At 34.9% G+C, this 16,204-nt stretch overlaps 2 protein-coding genes across 3 annotated transcripts; one reads left to right on the top strand and one right to left on the bottom strand.

Moving 5' to 3' along the window:
* Positions 1-129: 129 nt before the first annotated feature.
* LOC306874369 (uncharacterized protein) lies at positions 130-10,355 on the bottom strand. 2 transcript variants are annotated; one of them, XM_079424364.1, is made up of 6 exons: positions 10,165-10,349; positions 7,937-8,040; positions 7,756-7,828; positions 5,778-5,987; positions 3,249-3,959; positions 130-2,427 (listed from the first exon to the last, which is right to left on the bottom strand). In XM_079424364.1, the coding sequence occupies exons 1-6, from the start codon at positions 10,235-10,237 to the stop codon at positions 2,384-2,386; spliced, it is 1,215 nt and encodes a 404-aa protein (XP_079280490.1). In that variant the 5' UTR covers positions 10,238-10,349; the 3' UTR covers positions 130-2,383. The 2 variants fall into 2 exon arrangements, with proteins under 2 accessions (XP_079280490.1, XP_079280491.1); XM_079424365.1 differs by having other exon boundaries at positions 447-2,427; positions 7,752-7,828; positions 10,165-10,355.
* Positions 10,356-10,837: 482 nt separating this feature from the next.
* Positions 10,838-15,915, top strand: hpf1 (histone PARylation factor 1). The gene is made up of 8 exons (XM_079424370.1): positions 10,838-10,936; positions 11,567-11,741; positions 11,907-12,093; positions 12,236-12,334; positions 12,638-12,788; positions 12,958-13,045; positions 13,216-13,388; positions 14,394-15,915. Exons 1-8 carry the CDS (start codon positions 10,865-10,867, stop codon positions 14,526-14,528), a joined length of 1,080 nt encoding a protein of 359 aa, XP_079280496.1. The 5' UTR covers positions 10,838-10,864; the 3' UTR covers positions 14,529-15,915.
* The last annotated feature ends 289 nt before the right edge of the window (positions 15,916-16,204 follow it).

Raw genomic sequence — 16,204 nt, 5'->3', positions numbered from 1 at the left:
CAAGTAAAAATTGAAATTGAAGACGGCCTAGAGAGGCCTAGACATTGTCGCAATTAAAAAAATTATAAATAAATAACATTTTTGTAGTATTGTTAGAATTCTAAAACGCGAAGGATGAGTTGGTGAGTGCTGAATCAAACTAAACAAAATTAAACATTTTATCAAAACTAGCGTAGTAAATGGACGAGACTGGAAAAACGAAAGTAAAAGTTAAAGGCACAGACTGCCATATATCAATAATACTTCGAAACAAAAGCATTGCACATTTTCACATGTAGAAAATATATACATGGATAAATGGTTTTGTTTGATATATAGCCTACTGCACCGAATATAATCCATTTTAAATAAAAATTAAACCATTCTTTAACCAAAAAAAAAAAAGAAAGGTTCACAGGATTGATGTCATACATAACTGGTAACAATTCTGTAACCACATTAATATTCATGTTCTCGTTTTATTGCACAAATAATGCCTTTCTTTTGTGTAACGGGGGGAAACATACACATAGCGTCCTCTGCTGTTGACTTCTGCCATAATTTAATACATACGTTTGATACATACTGACAAAACCATGTCAAACACAAATTCTTTTATGTAGAAAATAAAGTTTTATTAGTAACAGGTTTCAAAAACGACGAAATTCTGATTCTACCAGGAAATGTATCAAATAAAATGAGGTCTGAAAACTATTTTACAGTGGATTTTAGTCAGTTAAACTATAATGTAGGCTGCATTATGTGAAACAACACGTTTATTGTATCACTAATAGCCATAACAACAATGATCTAGCTTTAAATTACGTTTTCGACAGCAACTTTTCGACAGTTTAATAATTGTATGATCAGATGTCTGTATTTGTTCATAGGATTATAAACTGTTTTTTTTTAACTCCATAAAACTAAGCTCGTTTATTAATACATAAACTAATGTTTAAAATAAAAAAAGGAACTAAATCATATGGATATTTACTCTCGAAGCGAGATGTCTCTCGAAGCGAGACGCTGCTTTATGTCTCTCACTCCCAGTGAAGATCAATAGTGAAGCTTTGTGGGTGTCAGATGGGGTTCAGGTCAGCTTCTCGAGGGTTGCTCACAGAGGGGTGCCAAGTCTACCCCCTGGCTGTGGTGCGCTGGATCCGGCTGAGCAGGACTCAAGAGTGAATGGATAAATAAAAACTTTGGTGGGGTTTGGGGGACCAGAGAGGAGGTGTGGCACACTGATCAAATAAAAAAACTGCTTGCCTGCCCCAAGGGGATAAAGGATGGGACAGGGGTTGGTGGTGGTCTAGTTTTTTGTGAACTACTAACTGAACCATCACCTTTTTCTGAGTGATTTACAAAATCACACTAATTAATTTGGTCTAATTTCCAAAACAGTTTATGCAATTCTTGAAACAAAGATGCATTAATAATTAACTTTTTTTTTTTACATAGCCTACATGTTATCTGCAACACTCAATGGTTTAATCATGTTATCATTCAGAACACACAATCACATAATAAATTAACTCAAGCATAACAATCCCTGTGTGTGTGTGTGTGTGTGTGTGTGTTTAAATTAAACATTAAAACATAAAAAAAAAACTTAATGCAATACATGTTTACAATATTTTGTGTATAACGGAATAATTGAATAACCTAATAAATTACAATAAGCACTAGCAACAACATGCCAGTTGGGGTCGTTTTCTGCCCTAATTCTAATTTTATCTCTTCACTTTAAAATAAAAAGCAATCCAACAACACGAATGTGCCCACAAAACCTTTGATATTTCAGCATAATACACAGATCACTATTTTCCAGAGACACAAAATTAGATCAATTAAACTCAAAACTGTTTCAACTGACTAAATCGATTTTCAGATGAAATAACAATTAAGGAGACCATAGTCATTCACTAAATTTGCGATTCATTTGGAAACAAAAAGTAATTTAGAGGTCTTTTTGGTAACAATTAACAATAAGGTTCATTAGTTAACATTAGTTAACAACATTAGTTAACACGAACGAAGTATGAACAATATTTCTACAGCATTTATTAATCTTAGTGAATGTTAATTTCAGCATTTAATTCATTATTAAAATCGCAAGTTGTGTTTGTTAACATTAGCTAATGCACTGTGAACTAACATGAACAAACAATGAATGGCTGTATTTTTATTAACTAACATTAACAAAAATTAATAAAGTGTGTAATAATTGTAGTGTTCATTGTTCGTTCACGTTAATTAATACATTAAGTAATGCTAACGAATGACACCTTATTGTAAAGTGTTACTGGCTATTTTATGACTGTAACAGCACGTGTTAACTTCAGTGTATTACATCACAGATTTGATGTTTCACGGTTTTCAGTGTCTCAGGTGCGGTACATTCACTTCAGGCTTGTGTCATGGTCATTGCAAGATTTCCACTTTCAACAGCTGTGGAAAAAATAAGTAAGCATGATGATAGAATGTCTAAATCTAAAGAATGTCTAAAAAAAAAAAAAAAGGAATAGTTCACACAAAAATGAAAGTTTGCTGAAAATGTACTCACTTTTTTCCCTTACAAACATGCAGTTTTTCCACTTCACAAGATGTTAAATGATTGACTGGATGAATTATATTTCTGTCAGGACCACAATTGTCAAAATGATAGATAATTAGCATAAAGTTTGGGTATGGTTCTGTTCTGGGCAAAAACTCCCTGCCCATCCATGCAGCCTGTCATGAATGAGCAGGGAGAGCAGCAATAATAATAATCCCCCAAGGGTTAACAGAACAAAGCAGATATGATTAATGATATGTGTAACATTATTCAAGAAAGAAGTCTGATTCAGCAAGGAATATCAGAAAGCCAAGTCCTGACTGTGCGAAAGGAGGAGTTGGGGATGGAGGAGGGTAATTTGCTCCTGAGCAAGCGGGAAAAGCTGCTGATTAATACTGAATAGAGCTTATATAGGAATGCCGCGATAGGTGTCGTATCCCTATAGGTAGATGTGATCAGCTGAGAATCAGCTGATGCAAGCTTGACTCACGTGACCTGCCAGAACTAACGCTAACGCTCAATTTTTATCAGCTGTTTGAACTCTTATTCTGACAACACCGATTCACTGCAGAGGATTCGTTGATGTGAAATTTCTCCAAATCTGTTCCGATGAAGAAACAAACTCATATATCTTGGGCGGCCTAAGGGTGAGTAAACTTTCAGCAAATTCTTATTTTTGGGTGAACCATTCCTTATGGTGCCATAATAATGTTACCTTCATCTGATGCCTCAACAGGTTTAGCTTTCTCCACAGCATCCTGCATCATTTCCATGACAATAACTTCTTCTGCAGCCTCTGTTGCACCTGTAGCCTGTAATGATTCCTCCAGGTCTGCTGGTGGTGCTGTGAGTTCTGCTTGTTCTGTTTCTGTTGGCTCATGACACATCGCTTTATATTCTTCCATTTTCTGACCTACTTCCTCGACTGTTTCTGATGTCAACTCGGCAGCTCCAGAGACGGTGTGATCTTCTGAGAACATCACCACAGGGCTTGTTGAGTCTTCCAATTCCAAAATGTTCTCCATCTCTGTAACAAGGGCCTCCTCTGATGAAGCAAGACTTTCAACATTAACTTCAGGCACAACAGGGCTGTCTGCCTCAAACTTGACATGGTCCTCTGCCACAACAATAGTTTCTTCTACTGAATGAAGTGGCGATGGAAGTTCCTCCAGTTCGTTTCCTTCTGTTTTCAGATTCAATCTACCTATCACTTCCTCCTCAACCACAGCTTCCTCAGGCACTTCTGCTGGGACCTCTGTTTTAACATCAGCAACCTCCAGCCCATTGAGGGTCTCCACAGAATTGTTTTTCTCAGACAACCTCACTGCAGCCACCAGGTGCTGATCACCGACTGAAGCAGCTGCAATCTCTGCTGTAGATCCAGCCAGGATTTTTGCAGTGCTCAGTAGGTCAGACATTGGGATAACTGCAACAAGATTAGTTTATTAAAGAATCACATAAGTAAATATGCCATAAATAGGCCCACATAATCAATGGACTTTATTTGAGCATTTTCTATTATTTATTTTTCTTTGATGATTGAAACATTGAAATCGCACTTGGAGAACCAATAACATCTAATGAGTGTTACTGTACTTTTAGATTATATTTCAGTAAAAAAAAAAACATTACAAATGGCAACATAGTGGGGTCAAAAAATTCCCTCACAAAGTTGTGCTAAGTGAAGCTCATTAGAACGTCCTTTTCTATCCATTTCTGAGAACCTTGCACTTGGATTTAAATCTCAATATCATGTTCCTGACATTTGTTTGCAATACATGGCAATGCATCTACAATACATATAGCAGCAGGGGGCAGCCGAGTGCCATTTGGTGATGGGCACACATAGGACATTGCATGGAAATATCCCACCATTTTCAAAGCTAGATTTGAAGGTGGTGCCATTGGGAAATCTCCTTAAGCCACTATAAGTGGCATAAACCTCTAAGATTAGTGAGGAAACAATCAACACACATTAGAAAGATTTACTCAGATTAACTGTAAGAAATGCCTAAAGTCATTATAATCAAGCCAGTATGCAAAGTAAAATGGACTTTAAGAGCAACTTGATGCATTTGCCAGCATAAGGCAGTGGGTTTAAAGCAGATGATCAAAACTAAGCAAAGCATCCTGATTGAAAACAACACAGGAATGAGCTATTCTGCAAATGCACACAATATACAGAAATGCAAAATATAATGTAAATACACTGTCAATTTGTTTATTATTTTTCATTTCATTTACAGTTTGTGACCAATGAAAACGGCACTGAATTCAGACTCAAAAAATAATATTTTAAGTACTTTAAGGAATACAAATATTTTGTCAGTTTTAAAAACTGCAATCAACAATCAAAAGTTCTGAGTTGGTTAAGTCTAAATAAAAAATTAAATTAACAAACAGCACTGAGATTAAGAGCAAATGTTTCCAATGTCAGTATTATGATATGTAAGTGACACTGGCATTAAGTTTCCTTGTGATAGTAATTTTGAGATATTTAAGCCAATTATAAAAAGGCACAATGTCTGTCTTCCATCCCAATAACTGAGAGACAACATGTACAGGTAGAAAAATGGCAAGTAATTTAAAAAAAAACAAGATATCTCTAATAAGATTGCTGATAAGGCCACAATGGCTTGGAATGCATGTGTATTAATACAATGTATTAAATATAAGTTTAGAAGAAAAATAAGAACTGGCCTGGAATTTAAAAAGCATTTTCAATTCAGTTCTACATATCCATAAAATGTTAGCATGCGTATTGCCAATAAACATCATTGTCAATATGAAGTTACTTAAGAAAAATGCCTCCCTGCACACGTATGAGACACACATGTTATAATGTGGGTAAACAGTAACAAGTATTGCAGCAGGCACATGCACTGGGGGTGAAGGAGGAGAGATTAAACTTTATATGTGATTTAAATGAGATATTCAAGTGTCAAAACACAGACTGGAAAAAAAAAAAAAAAAAAAAGCCCATGTTTTGTTTGTTTGATCTCCAACACTTATTTTTGGACTTCCTCAACCTCTCCTCCTCCACACCTGTGGGATTAACACCCTGTGGAGTTCACTATTTGAAAAGGGACACTTCTTTCCATTCAGAAGACACAGTCAATTAGTTAGAATGAGCACAAAAATGGGAATCTAACAACTTAATGGAGCATTCCAAGGTGGGTTGGGAAGAATCACATATCTAGACTGCTGGGGACTCAGGCTGCTTCCTCAGCAGAAGATGCCTCACCAGTTGTTTCAGCAATGGGTACAGCAGCTTCAGCAGTGGCATCCTCAACAACAGGTGCAGTAGGTTCCTCAGCATCAGCAGCTACTGCTTCTACAATTGCGGTTGCTGCCTCCACAGGTTCTGGGGTCTGTTCAGCCTCTGCATTAACCACCTCAGCTGCTGTGGTTTCCACAACCGCAACTGCTACTGAGGCTACCTCGGCCACTGCTCCTACATGGAATACAGTAGCAGGACTTCAAGAAAAGGCAACATGATCCAAAGAAAATCCAAGATCAAGTGTGATTAAAAAGTTAAAGCAGATTTAGGAAATGTGTTCTTATACTAAATAAAGAGGGTTAGCATTAAGTGTTACTAATTCCATCTGTCATTAATAGAACAACATTAGAGAGATTATGAGAACAGGACGATGTACAAATAGATAGCAGAAACCATTCATTCAGATTAGACTTCAAAGAATTAGAAATGCATTGTTTATTTATTAATACTTCAGAATTAGTCAGATTAGATCCAGATCCAGTCAGATCCAGTTTTTGGATAGTTTTTGGAAGGCAATGTAGACCATTGGTCTCAAACTCAATTCCAGGAGGGCCACAGTTCTGCTCAGTTTAGCTCCACAACTAATCAAAGACACCCGATCCAGCTGATCAAGGTCTTCAGGATTACTAGAAACTTCCAAGCAAGATTGGAGCTAAACTCTGCAGAGCTGCGGCTGAATTGAGTTTGAGACCTCTGATGTAGACCCATCACCAAGCCAACATTGAACAAATAAAAACACACAAATGTGCAAGATTAAAGATTGATTCACCCCAAAATTTAAAATTTGCATTATTTTATAATTCCAAGTGTTTCTGAGGACATACGATAGATTTTTGTGGCAAACAAAACATACATTTTTGTGTTCCTTGGACGCAAGACAATCGTATGTGCTTGGAATTACATTTTTGGTGAATTACTGCTTTAATAACAAATGGTTATTACAGACAATATCATATGTGTTGAACATACATTACCATTCAGTTCAAAACTTTCGGATCAGTAAGATTTAATTCTTCTGAAAGAAGTCTCTTATGCTCACCAATACTGTATTTATTTGTAAAAAAAAAAAAAAAAAAAAAAAAAAAAAAAAAATAGTAAAAACAGTAATATTGAGAAATATTACTACAATTAAAATGTACTGTTTTCTGTTTTAATGTATTTTAAAATGCAACTATAGGTGCAGTATGTAATATTGACACTTTATCAATTTAATGCATTTTTGCTGAATAAAAGTAAAAAACATTTTTTTTTTTTTAATCTTATGGATCCAAAACGTCACTCTGATGATAATAGGAAAGCACTTTTACCAAGTTCAAAGTTCCATTGATGATATCAATCATGCTTAATTGCCACAATTTAAACTGTTTGCAAACACTAAAAAGTTGTGCAACTACTCTTGGAAAAGTGTTTCTGTTCTGAAATGTGTGATGCATGTTGCTGCAGACAAAAAAAAACAAGTAAAAGGGGACAGACCAAAATTTATAGAAAAGTTTTGTTATTGACTAATGCGTGCTGCTCAAAAACAGACATGCTGCTAAGACAGAAACTACATTTATACTCACCCTCCTCACCTAATGGGAGAACAAAAAGTAAGGTGGTTAACAACACGCAAACAAGAGAAGTAAACAAGTGAAAGCTGCTCTAAATGTAGCTAGCTTAAAGGCTGCTGAGTAACTGCAAAAAGAGGATCAGGCCTGAGGAACTGCACTAACATACACATGCCAGAACACCGGCAAAACCTGACACCCTGCCTCACGGCATCCATCAATTCAGTGAATCCAAGAATAAAAGAAGTCTGAATGGGAATCTAATCCCATCTGTAAATTATTTCTGCTTTACTGATGCTGAAAGATTAACTGTGATCTTGAACAGCCAAAATGAAAACAGGTATTCATAGACAAAAACAAAACTATACCACAAAATAAAATAAAAATAAACTTACTTTTAGGTCTGGCCTCGAGTTTAGCAATTCTTTCATTATATCTTGCACTGTCAGAGTTTATTGTATTATAAGCCTGTAGGAGGATAAAAGTGGGGAAACAGTTTAGATTAGGATGAATGGTTGTTTTTTGTAAAAATTACAATAATAACACTTACAAAGTATTCTAAATAAAAATACATACATAAACAAGAGCAGCAGTAAGTGAGCTTCCACCAAGTACCACGTAAGCTATGTTTGTGCCGGACGCTGGTAGACCAAAGGACATCTGTCGTGTAGGGAATACAGCTATTAAAAGATAAACAGAGACATGTATCAGTTCATGGAAATTAACTAGTTACAAGTAATTTTTGAGTAGAAGAATTAATTGAATAATTAATAGTTTTCCTTCAGTTTTGAAATATAAAAATCTAACCCTATAATAACCCTATAAAGCCTACTGTATCATATTTGATACCCAAATTTTAGGGCCTCTAAATTGTCAGCAAAATCAAAACTTTGATGCAATGATATGCATTCTGTAATCTAGTGCATCCATTTTTGATGAACACTTAATGGACTTAAGCAACTTAGTCTAACTTTATTATCCATACATTGTTTTTAAGAAAAATCAAGTTAAAATGCGAGTATACCAAATATGATACATCAGGCTTTTTAGTTCTCAATCATCAATTTATTACATTGCATTATATATTTTACTTTTACAATAAAAACCACAGAAAGCATCTAACTAGGTTGAATTATTGGAAGATATAGTGTGACAAATGATATGTACATGCATTTTATAGTTGCTATACTGTTATAAAGATCTCAATAATTTACATTATAAGCTATCAGAATTTAAGCATACTTTTTGAGCAGATAAATATCAGCAAATACACCAAATTCTCCTATATCATAGTGTTAGCCATAAAAGCCTCATGTAAATGTTCAGTAAATTGTTCATTTTCATAATTCATTTTCTGACTATTATTTCATATGTTGGGCTTTACTGGTTTAATTTTAAAAACTGATGATCCAAAAACAAGTGAAAATTAAAAAAAAAAAAAAAGTTCCTCAGTCGTTGTAATGTCATTTTCACCACAATGAACAATTGTTCTGCTAATAAAGTAATAAAATCGGTGGATGGGTTTGATGAGTGGACATTTTAAGTGACATGCAAAGTTACACAGGACAAGACAAACCTGATACAGCAAGCATGATTTAGGCTTTTGTGTCTGTGCATGCATTTAGGCAAACACACATCCTCTATGTAGCTGCAGTGAAGCAGCACAAGGGAACACAATGTCCAACAGTTAAACTGCCCTTCCCACCCTCTCTCTAAAGCAACAATTAATCCCACTGAAGCACATGCACAGGACAAACTATACGGTCACATCACAAAATCTAGACTTGAAATAGCTATTTCCACTAGAACCCAGCATGAATTTCAGGAGCGACTCCAATAGCAAGGTGACTGTCTGCACCAAGGTGGCCTGTGCCTCATTTATACATTTAATCTCATTTACGGCTGCGTAAACAGACTGTTAAGGTGAAGATAGACCAGCAGGTGTCCAGGACAGTCTTGCTCTTTGAAAACAGTGATAGATGCACACAAACAGCAGACATGTCAATGTGCAGAACCGTAGGCAAATTAATGTTGGCAGAGAGCCCTGCATAGGGCCCTCTTCAAATATTTGGGTAGTTTTAGAAAATGCGTGAGCAGATTTTGTAAATACATCAGTTCAGTCATGCACAGAACGCCAAGTCCGCAAGAAAACTGATCAGCCCTCAAAGTCTAATGGGCCAGAAGATCTTCAGATTTTAATACAATAACGAAGGGGCAAAGTAAAAAAAAAAATGTTGCACACAGTTCAAACCGAGTGAGTCCTTTGACAGGAAATCAACTTTAAACAGATCAAACTCAGATATTTCCCACAGATGCACTGGAGCAGGGAAGGGTTTACATGTCCCAGCTGTCTGTTATGGAAAACTCTGCATTAAAAACAAACTTCAAATTCTGAAAAATGCTGATGTCAAACATTTTAAAAAATGAAACACTCGTCTTAAAAAAAAAAAAAAAAAAAAAAAAAAAAAAAAAAAAACCAACCATAACTCACCTTAAAAAAAAAAAAAAAGTAATAACATTCGACTTATCACAACATTTATTGAACATTTATAATACAATGTTTTATATTACAAATATTACCAATACCAATCAAATTTCCAGAAATAAAATAATACCTTCTAGACATTGTAATACAAAACCACACACAACCTACAATAGACAGAATCTCTGAATATTGTATTACATAAAACACACATTGCTCTATTTTAGAGATCTCTTAGTCTGCATAGGCTGGTGAATTTCATTTGTAAAATCGAAACAGCATTGAATATTGATTGAATGACTGGAAATCAATGTTTTCTTACCATTGCTGAAAGGAGTGAGTGTTTTGCGTGCCAGAGGCGCAAGTCTTTGCCAAGCCGCTCTGCAGAACATCATTATTATCGGTGTTGTGGATCCAGAATCGGAGTTACTGAAAACTTTAACAAATTTAGTTGCCACAAGCGTGTCTGTCTCACAGACTGATCCTTTTAAACTCCCTGTCACCTCCCTCTGTGTCACGTCATGCATCATTTAGGCTACACGTGGTCCGTGAATAGCCTAAATATCTAATTTACACCGCTATAAATACAGGACTTAAAAAACAAAATAAATAAATAACGGAATAAACTATTGATTCTATTGCATCTAACATTGCAATAGAAAATTAGAATAAGATAAATTAGAAAATACAAAAGGAGAATATAAATGACATTGTAAATTGCTATATGTATGTTTATAATGAAGATAACTGGTGGTGGGTGAGGAGACACCACCCCTCACAATGTCGAGCGCTTTGAGTGATTAGAAAAAGCAGAAAAGCGCTATATAAATGTAATGAATTATTATTATTATTATTATTATTAAATATACATTTTACTTTAAATATTAAACAAAAATATTTATATTATATAGAAAAAATATCTGGACAAAAATAACCATTTGCGTTCGTGCATTTTATTCAGTAGGGACAAAATGATGAAAACAAATGAGAGGTCACGACTTTAAGTTTGAAATCACTACCGGATGTTCAGAGCTTTTCTACCGGCTGCAGGCATGGCGGGGCGCGGGAAAAGAAAACCCAGATCTTCGCCGCAGGTACATCATATAAACTTCACAGTTCGTGGCCAGCTAGAGTAAAAGTTAAACTATTACTTTGAGTGTTTACTGAGAGGTTATATGCTGTAGCTCGTTTGTGAATGATTGTGGTTCATATGCCTTTAGCATCAACTACACTTCTGTTATTTTGTTTGTACATTCATGTATAACTTAATCAGTGCTGGTAAATATTGTGTCAATAATCACCATATAAATCTGTTATTTATCTGCGGTCAGTTACCCAAAACGTGTCAGAATCAGAACATTTGATCAGGTGCTAAACAGTTTAATTATCCTTCATCTGACTTCAGTTCATTGTGACAGACGCGTTACAGACATTGTAGTGTTTGTTCATTATTACAGTCATTTCGATTTAGACTAAAACAGACCAGCTTATTTGTTTTAATATAGGGCAATTTTATTAAACACTTTTTCTTTTTTTAATGAAGAACATATCATTTCAATATTTTTGTTACGATCATAAAATAAGTTTTAAGATGATCTCCTGGTTGATGAGGGCTCATGTTACAAAAGTTGTCTTTTTTCCTGTTGTTGTATTTTATGTATCATTTTATTGCTGAAATTATTTATTTCTTTTTATGTAGCTTATTCAATTGTTGCCTATTCCAGACAGAAACACCAAACGGGGAGGTGAAAAAAGCAAAAGAAGGACAGAGGGACGAGAAGACCACTGTCACAGGGGAAATGAGAGAAGAAGTGGAAAACTTATACAAGCTTCGAATGCCTGATGATTTTTTCCAGTTTTGGGAATTTTGCAAGGGTCTTAATACTGACTGTCCACAAGGTATCTGTATTATATTGATTGTTCCATATCCATGCCAGCACTATTCACACATTTTTGCAGTATTATCATATGCATCCTCAAATTATTAAATGTATTACAATTAAGTTAATTTTGTCTTGTTGCACTGGTGTTTAATCTTTGCATGTGTTTTTGTGTGCTTTACAGATGCCCTAAAGGAAACACTTGGGCTTCGGCTAGTTGGCCCGTTCGATATCCTGTCCAAAAAGCACAAAAGCTCATCTGCCTCTCAACCCAACTTTCACCTTCACTGGCGTTATTTCTACGATCCTCCAGAGTTTCAGACCATTATACAGGGCAACATAGACACCCAGCACCACATGGGCTACTTCAGGTGACTGTTTACCTGTGGCAATAAAGTTTCAAGGGTGATTGCATTAGCTATTCTTGGCACATCGAACTGCAATATTTGTATTGTGGCTAAAATAATGCTGTGTCTCGTGTGAGTTTCTCACTGTACATGTCTCCCTGTACAGAGATTTGCCCGATGCTTTGCCTGTGTTCATTGGGGAGAATGAAGCCAAAAAGGGCTGTACCGTCACACAGATGGGAGACAACATCTTTGCAGCTGTTGTGTGAGTGTCTTCAGTAAATAATATGAATATAAATTAAAATGTATATAGGTCACCATTTCAGGTTATTTTTCTTCATTTTTAACATTTCTGTTGCCTTCATTAGTTTATTTTAAATGGTCCGTTGGTGTGACGAATTAATTAAAATAAGAAAACTAAAAACTGTTAAATATTTTTTTGTAGAATTGTAAATGTGACGTAAAACATTTGTTTGTTTTTAATATTCTATAATATTTTAATATTTAAAAAATATTTTTAATCTTTCTCTTTGCATAATGTTATTCTCTCTCCTGCCACACCATCTAGGCTGTTTTTGCAGAAGAAAAGGAAGGAGAGGGGACAGCAGAAGAACGAAGCAACTTTGGACCAGTTAGAAGATGATTTAAAGCGAGAGGCAGAGAGGTTGGGTTTGCCTCTGGAGCAGAAAACTAAATCTATGAAACAAAGAGAGAAAAAGGTATGTTTTATAATGTGATGTAAAATGATTTGACAGAACCACCTCTTTGTCTTTGTAAAATATGTGTGGAAGTAACTGGGATGTGTTGAGCATTCCTTAAACAAAGAAATAATAATGCAATCAGTAAATACAAATTATTTGCTTATTTCCTGTCTGTTCCTGTCTGTAGGTGGTCACAAAGACATTTCATAGTGCGGGAATTGTGGTTCCAGTGGATAAAAATAATGTTGGATATAGAGAATTGCCAGAAACTGATGGTAAACCTGAAAATCTCTCTCAACCAATAACAGTGGCTACTGGGCTAGTGTGTGAAAAAGTGTTGCTGTTGCATTGTATTATGCAACATCACTATCAAAATTTATAATGGGAGACAAAACAGTAAGACTTTAGTTTACAGTTTTTCCTTCTTCATTTTGTTTACCTGTAGCAAGTCTGAAGAAGATCTGCAAAGCGATTGCAGAGGCCAAAGATGATGAGGAGAGAATGAAAGCTTTTGCGCCCATCCAGGAAATGATCACCTTTGTTCAATTTGCCAATGATGAATGTGACTACGGCATGGGCTATGAGCTTGGTATTGATCTGTTCTGTTACGGCTCACATGTAAGATTAACACACACACAAATAATCCAACTAAGGTTCAACCATAAATCCTTGCACAAATTTATATTTATACTTCTTTATATTCAAGCATTTTCATTTAGTTTTTGCTGTTGTCTTTATGTATCTGGGTGCCAAACGTTAGTCAAGAACTACTAATTTACTATTGAGCACACTCTTTAACAGTTTTATTTATCTATTTAAAGCCGTAAACAATAATGCTAATTAATAAGCAAAAATAAAAATGTTTGTTACATAAAAATCTCGAAGATAAGTTTAATAAAGAGAATAGATGATAATACAATAAAGAACAAAGAAACAAATTACAAGCAATAGAACAGAGCACTTGACTACTTTTGAGCACTCGTATAACTAAGTTATAACTATCTGTAACTAATATATATATATATGCACACATACAGTGCCCTCCAAAAGTATTTTACTTTGAACAGTAAGAACAGTAAGGACAATTCCTTTATTTTAGCTGTAGACTGAAAACATTTGGGTTTGACATCAAAAGAGGAATATGAGATGAGATTAACATTTCAGCTTTTATTTACAGGTATTTTCATCTGGATCTGATACACAACTTAGAAGATAGCACCTTTTGTTTGAAACCACCCATTTTTCATGTTTCCAAAATTATTGGAACAGATAGAATTAACATAGATTAAAGTGAAAAAGACTTAATATTTAGTTGCAAATCCTTTGCTTTCAATACCTTCATCGAGCCTGTGACCCATTGACATCACCAAACTTTTGCATTCTTCTTTTGTGATGCTTTCACCACAGCCTCTTTCAGTTTTGGGGGGTAACAAATCACACCAGGGCAACAAAACACACCTGTCAATCACATGTTCCAATACTTTTGGTAACATGAAAAATGGGTGGGTTCAAACAAAAGGTGCTATCTTCTAAGTTGTGCATCAGATCCAGATGAAAAATGAAAATGCACATATAGAGTTCTCCCGGACAACTGACCAATTTTTTTTCTTCCCCTTTTGGTAGTATTTCTATAAAGTGGTACGTCAGCTGCTGCCAATGGCATACAATCTGCTGAAGAGTGGTCTGTTTGGAGAGATACTGGAGGCGCACCTCACCAGCCGTTCCCAGGACAACCTTGACCAACTCGCTGCTGTCTGATGTATACTGAGAGGATGATAAGCTAAAATGACTTCCTGTAAATGGTGTTGGGGTGGGGTCAGAGACAGACTACACTGCACTAAATTACGCTGTTAGGCGCTGCTGCTTCATTGAAAATGCTACGAATCCCAGGAAAGGTTAGCTTCTTAAACCTAAATTACTCTTTTCTAAAAGATGTAAAAATTGAAACTTAAACATTTCGTTTTAGGTTTAATTGGTTTAACATAATTAAAATTAAGAGGCACACCTTTTCTTTTCTTTTTTTTAGCTCCCGCTGCTCAGTCTTGCATTAAAAGTGAAATCAAATTGAGTTTTTCTCTCCAGGTTTTTCATCCTGAGAATTTTGTGAGTAATACTGTGCCTTTCCAAACCTGAATTTCTTTAATTCACACTGTCAGTCCAGTAAATCATAAAGAAATGAGTTATAGCTGCTGAAAGTTCAGTACGTTGCATACATTATTTATGATTCTGCTTTCCATTAACATTTTGCATAACCCAGTTGCTTGAAAGCAATTCTTCAATTTGCCAGTTTATTTGAGCAGTGACTGCTAAGTGCTGATCAACATCTTGGTTATGGTTTCAGATCCGTTTGTTTATTTTTGTGAAAGCAGAACTCACTGTTCATAGCAAAAGTGAGCTGATTCTTGTTTAAATGGTACCTTAAGTAATCTGTGCTGAGGAACTTTAAGTTAAGAAAATGAGTTTTCAGTGTCAATTTCTTACTGTCTGCATCATCAGTCATCGTTGTTATGATCATTCCGTTATCGTTGTCCAGTATTATTCCAAAGTAGATGTTTAATAAAGTGTGTATATATATTTTTTTAATTGCCTGTGCTGTGAAAGATGAAAGTGAAATCATAACCAAAAGATTTAATTCTGCTTGCACTGCGAATGTAAGTCTTTATTATCAGTATACTAAATATAGGTTTCAGTGGCCTAAAAAGTGGCATACCCAAAAATTCTTCACACAGTCAACTACCAGTAAAATTTATAAAAAATTTGGAACCAAAATTATTCAGACACTATGACCTGACCATGTTTTGTTTGTGTTCTTCCTTTAGTTGCTGTGACCTTTTTACACAGCAGACTGAACAAAACTAAGCATTGGTTGACCTAAATTGGTATTATCTAATTGTGTACTTAAATTTACCATCTGACAGCTATTCAGCCTAATTCATCACATACCTTTCTATCAAAGTTATCTGACATTATAAAGATGAATTTGTTCTGACACAGTTTAAATTGAGTTTTTGTCATTTTATTACCATTTTCTAAATTATTGCGAATAAACTGATAATTTGAGAAATGTTGAAAGTGTCTGAATACAGTTTGGTTTGACTGTATGTCATTTTACATATTATTGTATTTTAATAAACAGAGAGAGAGGATATATTACTTGTTATTAGCAACATGACGTGCACTAAATATTACATCAAGAATTCCCAACCTGGGGTTAGTGAGTTTAATGTAAAGTTAATGATTAAAGTATAAAATAAGTCATTTTAAATTAACATTCAAAATAAAACACTATGAAAGATTAAATATTGTATACACACACACACACACGCACACACACACATATATATATATATATATATATATATATACATATACAGGTACATCTCAAAAAATTTGAATATCGTGAGAAAGTTATTTTTTTTCTTGTAACATTTCAA

This window comes from Barbus barbus (assembly GCF_936440315.1).
Source record: "Barbus barbus genome assembly, chromosome: 8".
In the NCBI taxonomy this organism is placed as follows: Eukaryota; Metazoa; Chordata; class Actinopteri; order Cypriniformes; family Cyprinidae; genus Barbus; species Barbus barbus.
This window is presented reverse-complemented; position numbering and strand designations above follow the sequence as displayed.

Excerpts from the sequence above, each read along its gene's own strand:
- hpf1 (XM_079424370.1), top strand. The coding sequence starts at position 10,865 with ATGTTCAGAGCTTTTCTACCGGCTGCAGGCATGGCGGGGCGCGGGAAA. Across the intron at positions 11,742-11,906 it reads TAATACTGACTGTCCACAAG|ATGCCCTAAAGGAAACACTT; the intron begins GTATCTGTATTA and ends TGTGCTTTACAG. Across the intron at positions 13,046-13,215 it reads AGAATTGCCAGAAACTGATG|CAAGTCTGAAGAAGATCTGC; the intron begins GTAAACCTGAAA and ends GTTTACCTGTAG.
- LOC306874369 (XM_079424364.1), bottom strand. The coding sequence starts at position 10,237 with ATGATGTTCTGCAGAGCGGCTTGGCAAAGACTTGCGCCTCTGGCACGC. Across the intron at positions 8,041-10,164 it reads ACTCACTCCTTTCAGCAATG|CTGTATTCCCTACACGACAG; the intron begins GTAAGAAAACAT and ends ATCTTTTAATAG. Across the intron at positions 5,988-7,755 it reads ACTCGAGGCCAGACCTAAAA|GAGCAGTGGCCGAGGTAGCC; the intron begins GTAAGTTTATTT and ends TATTCCATGTAG.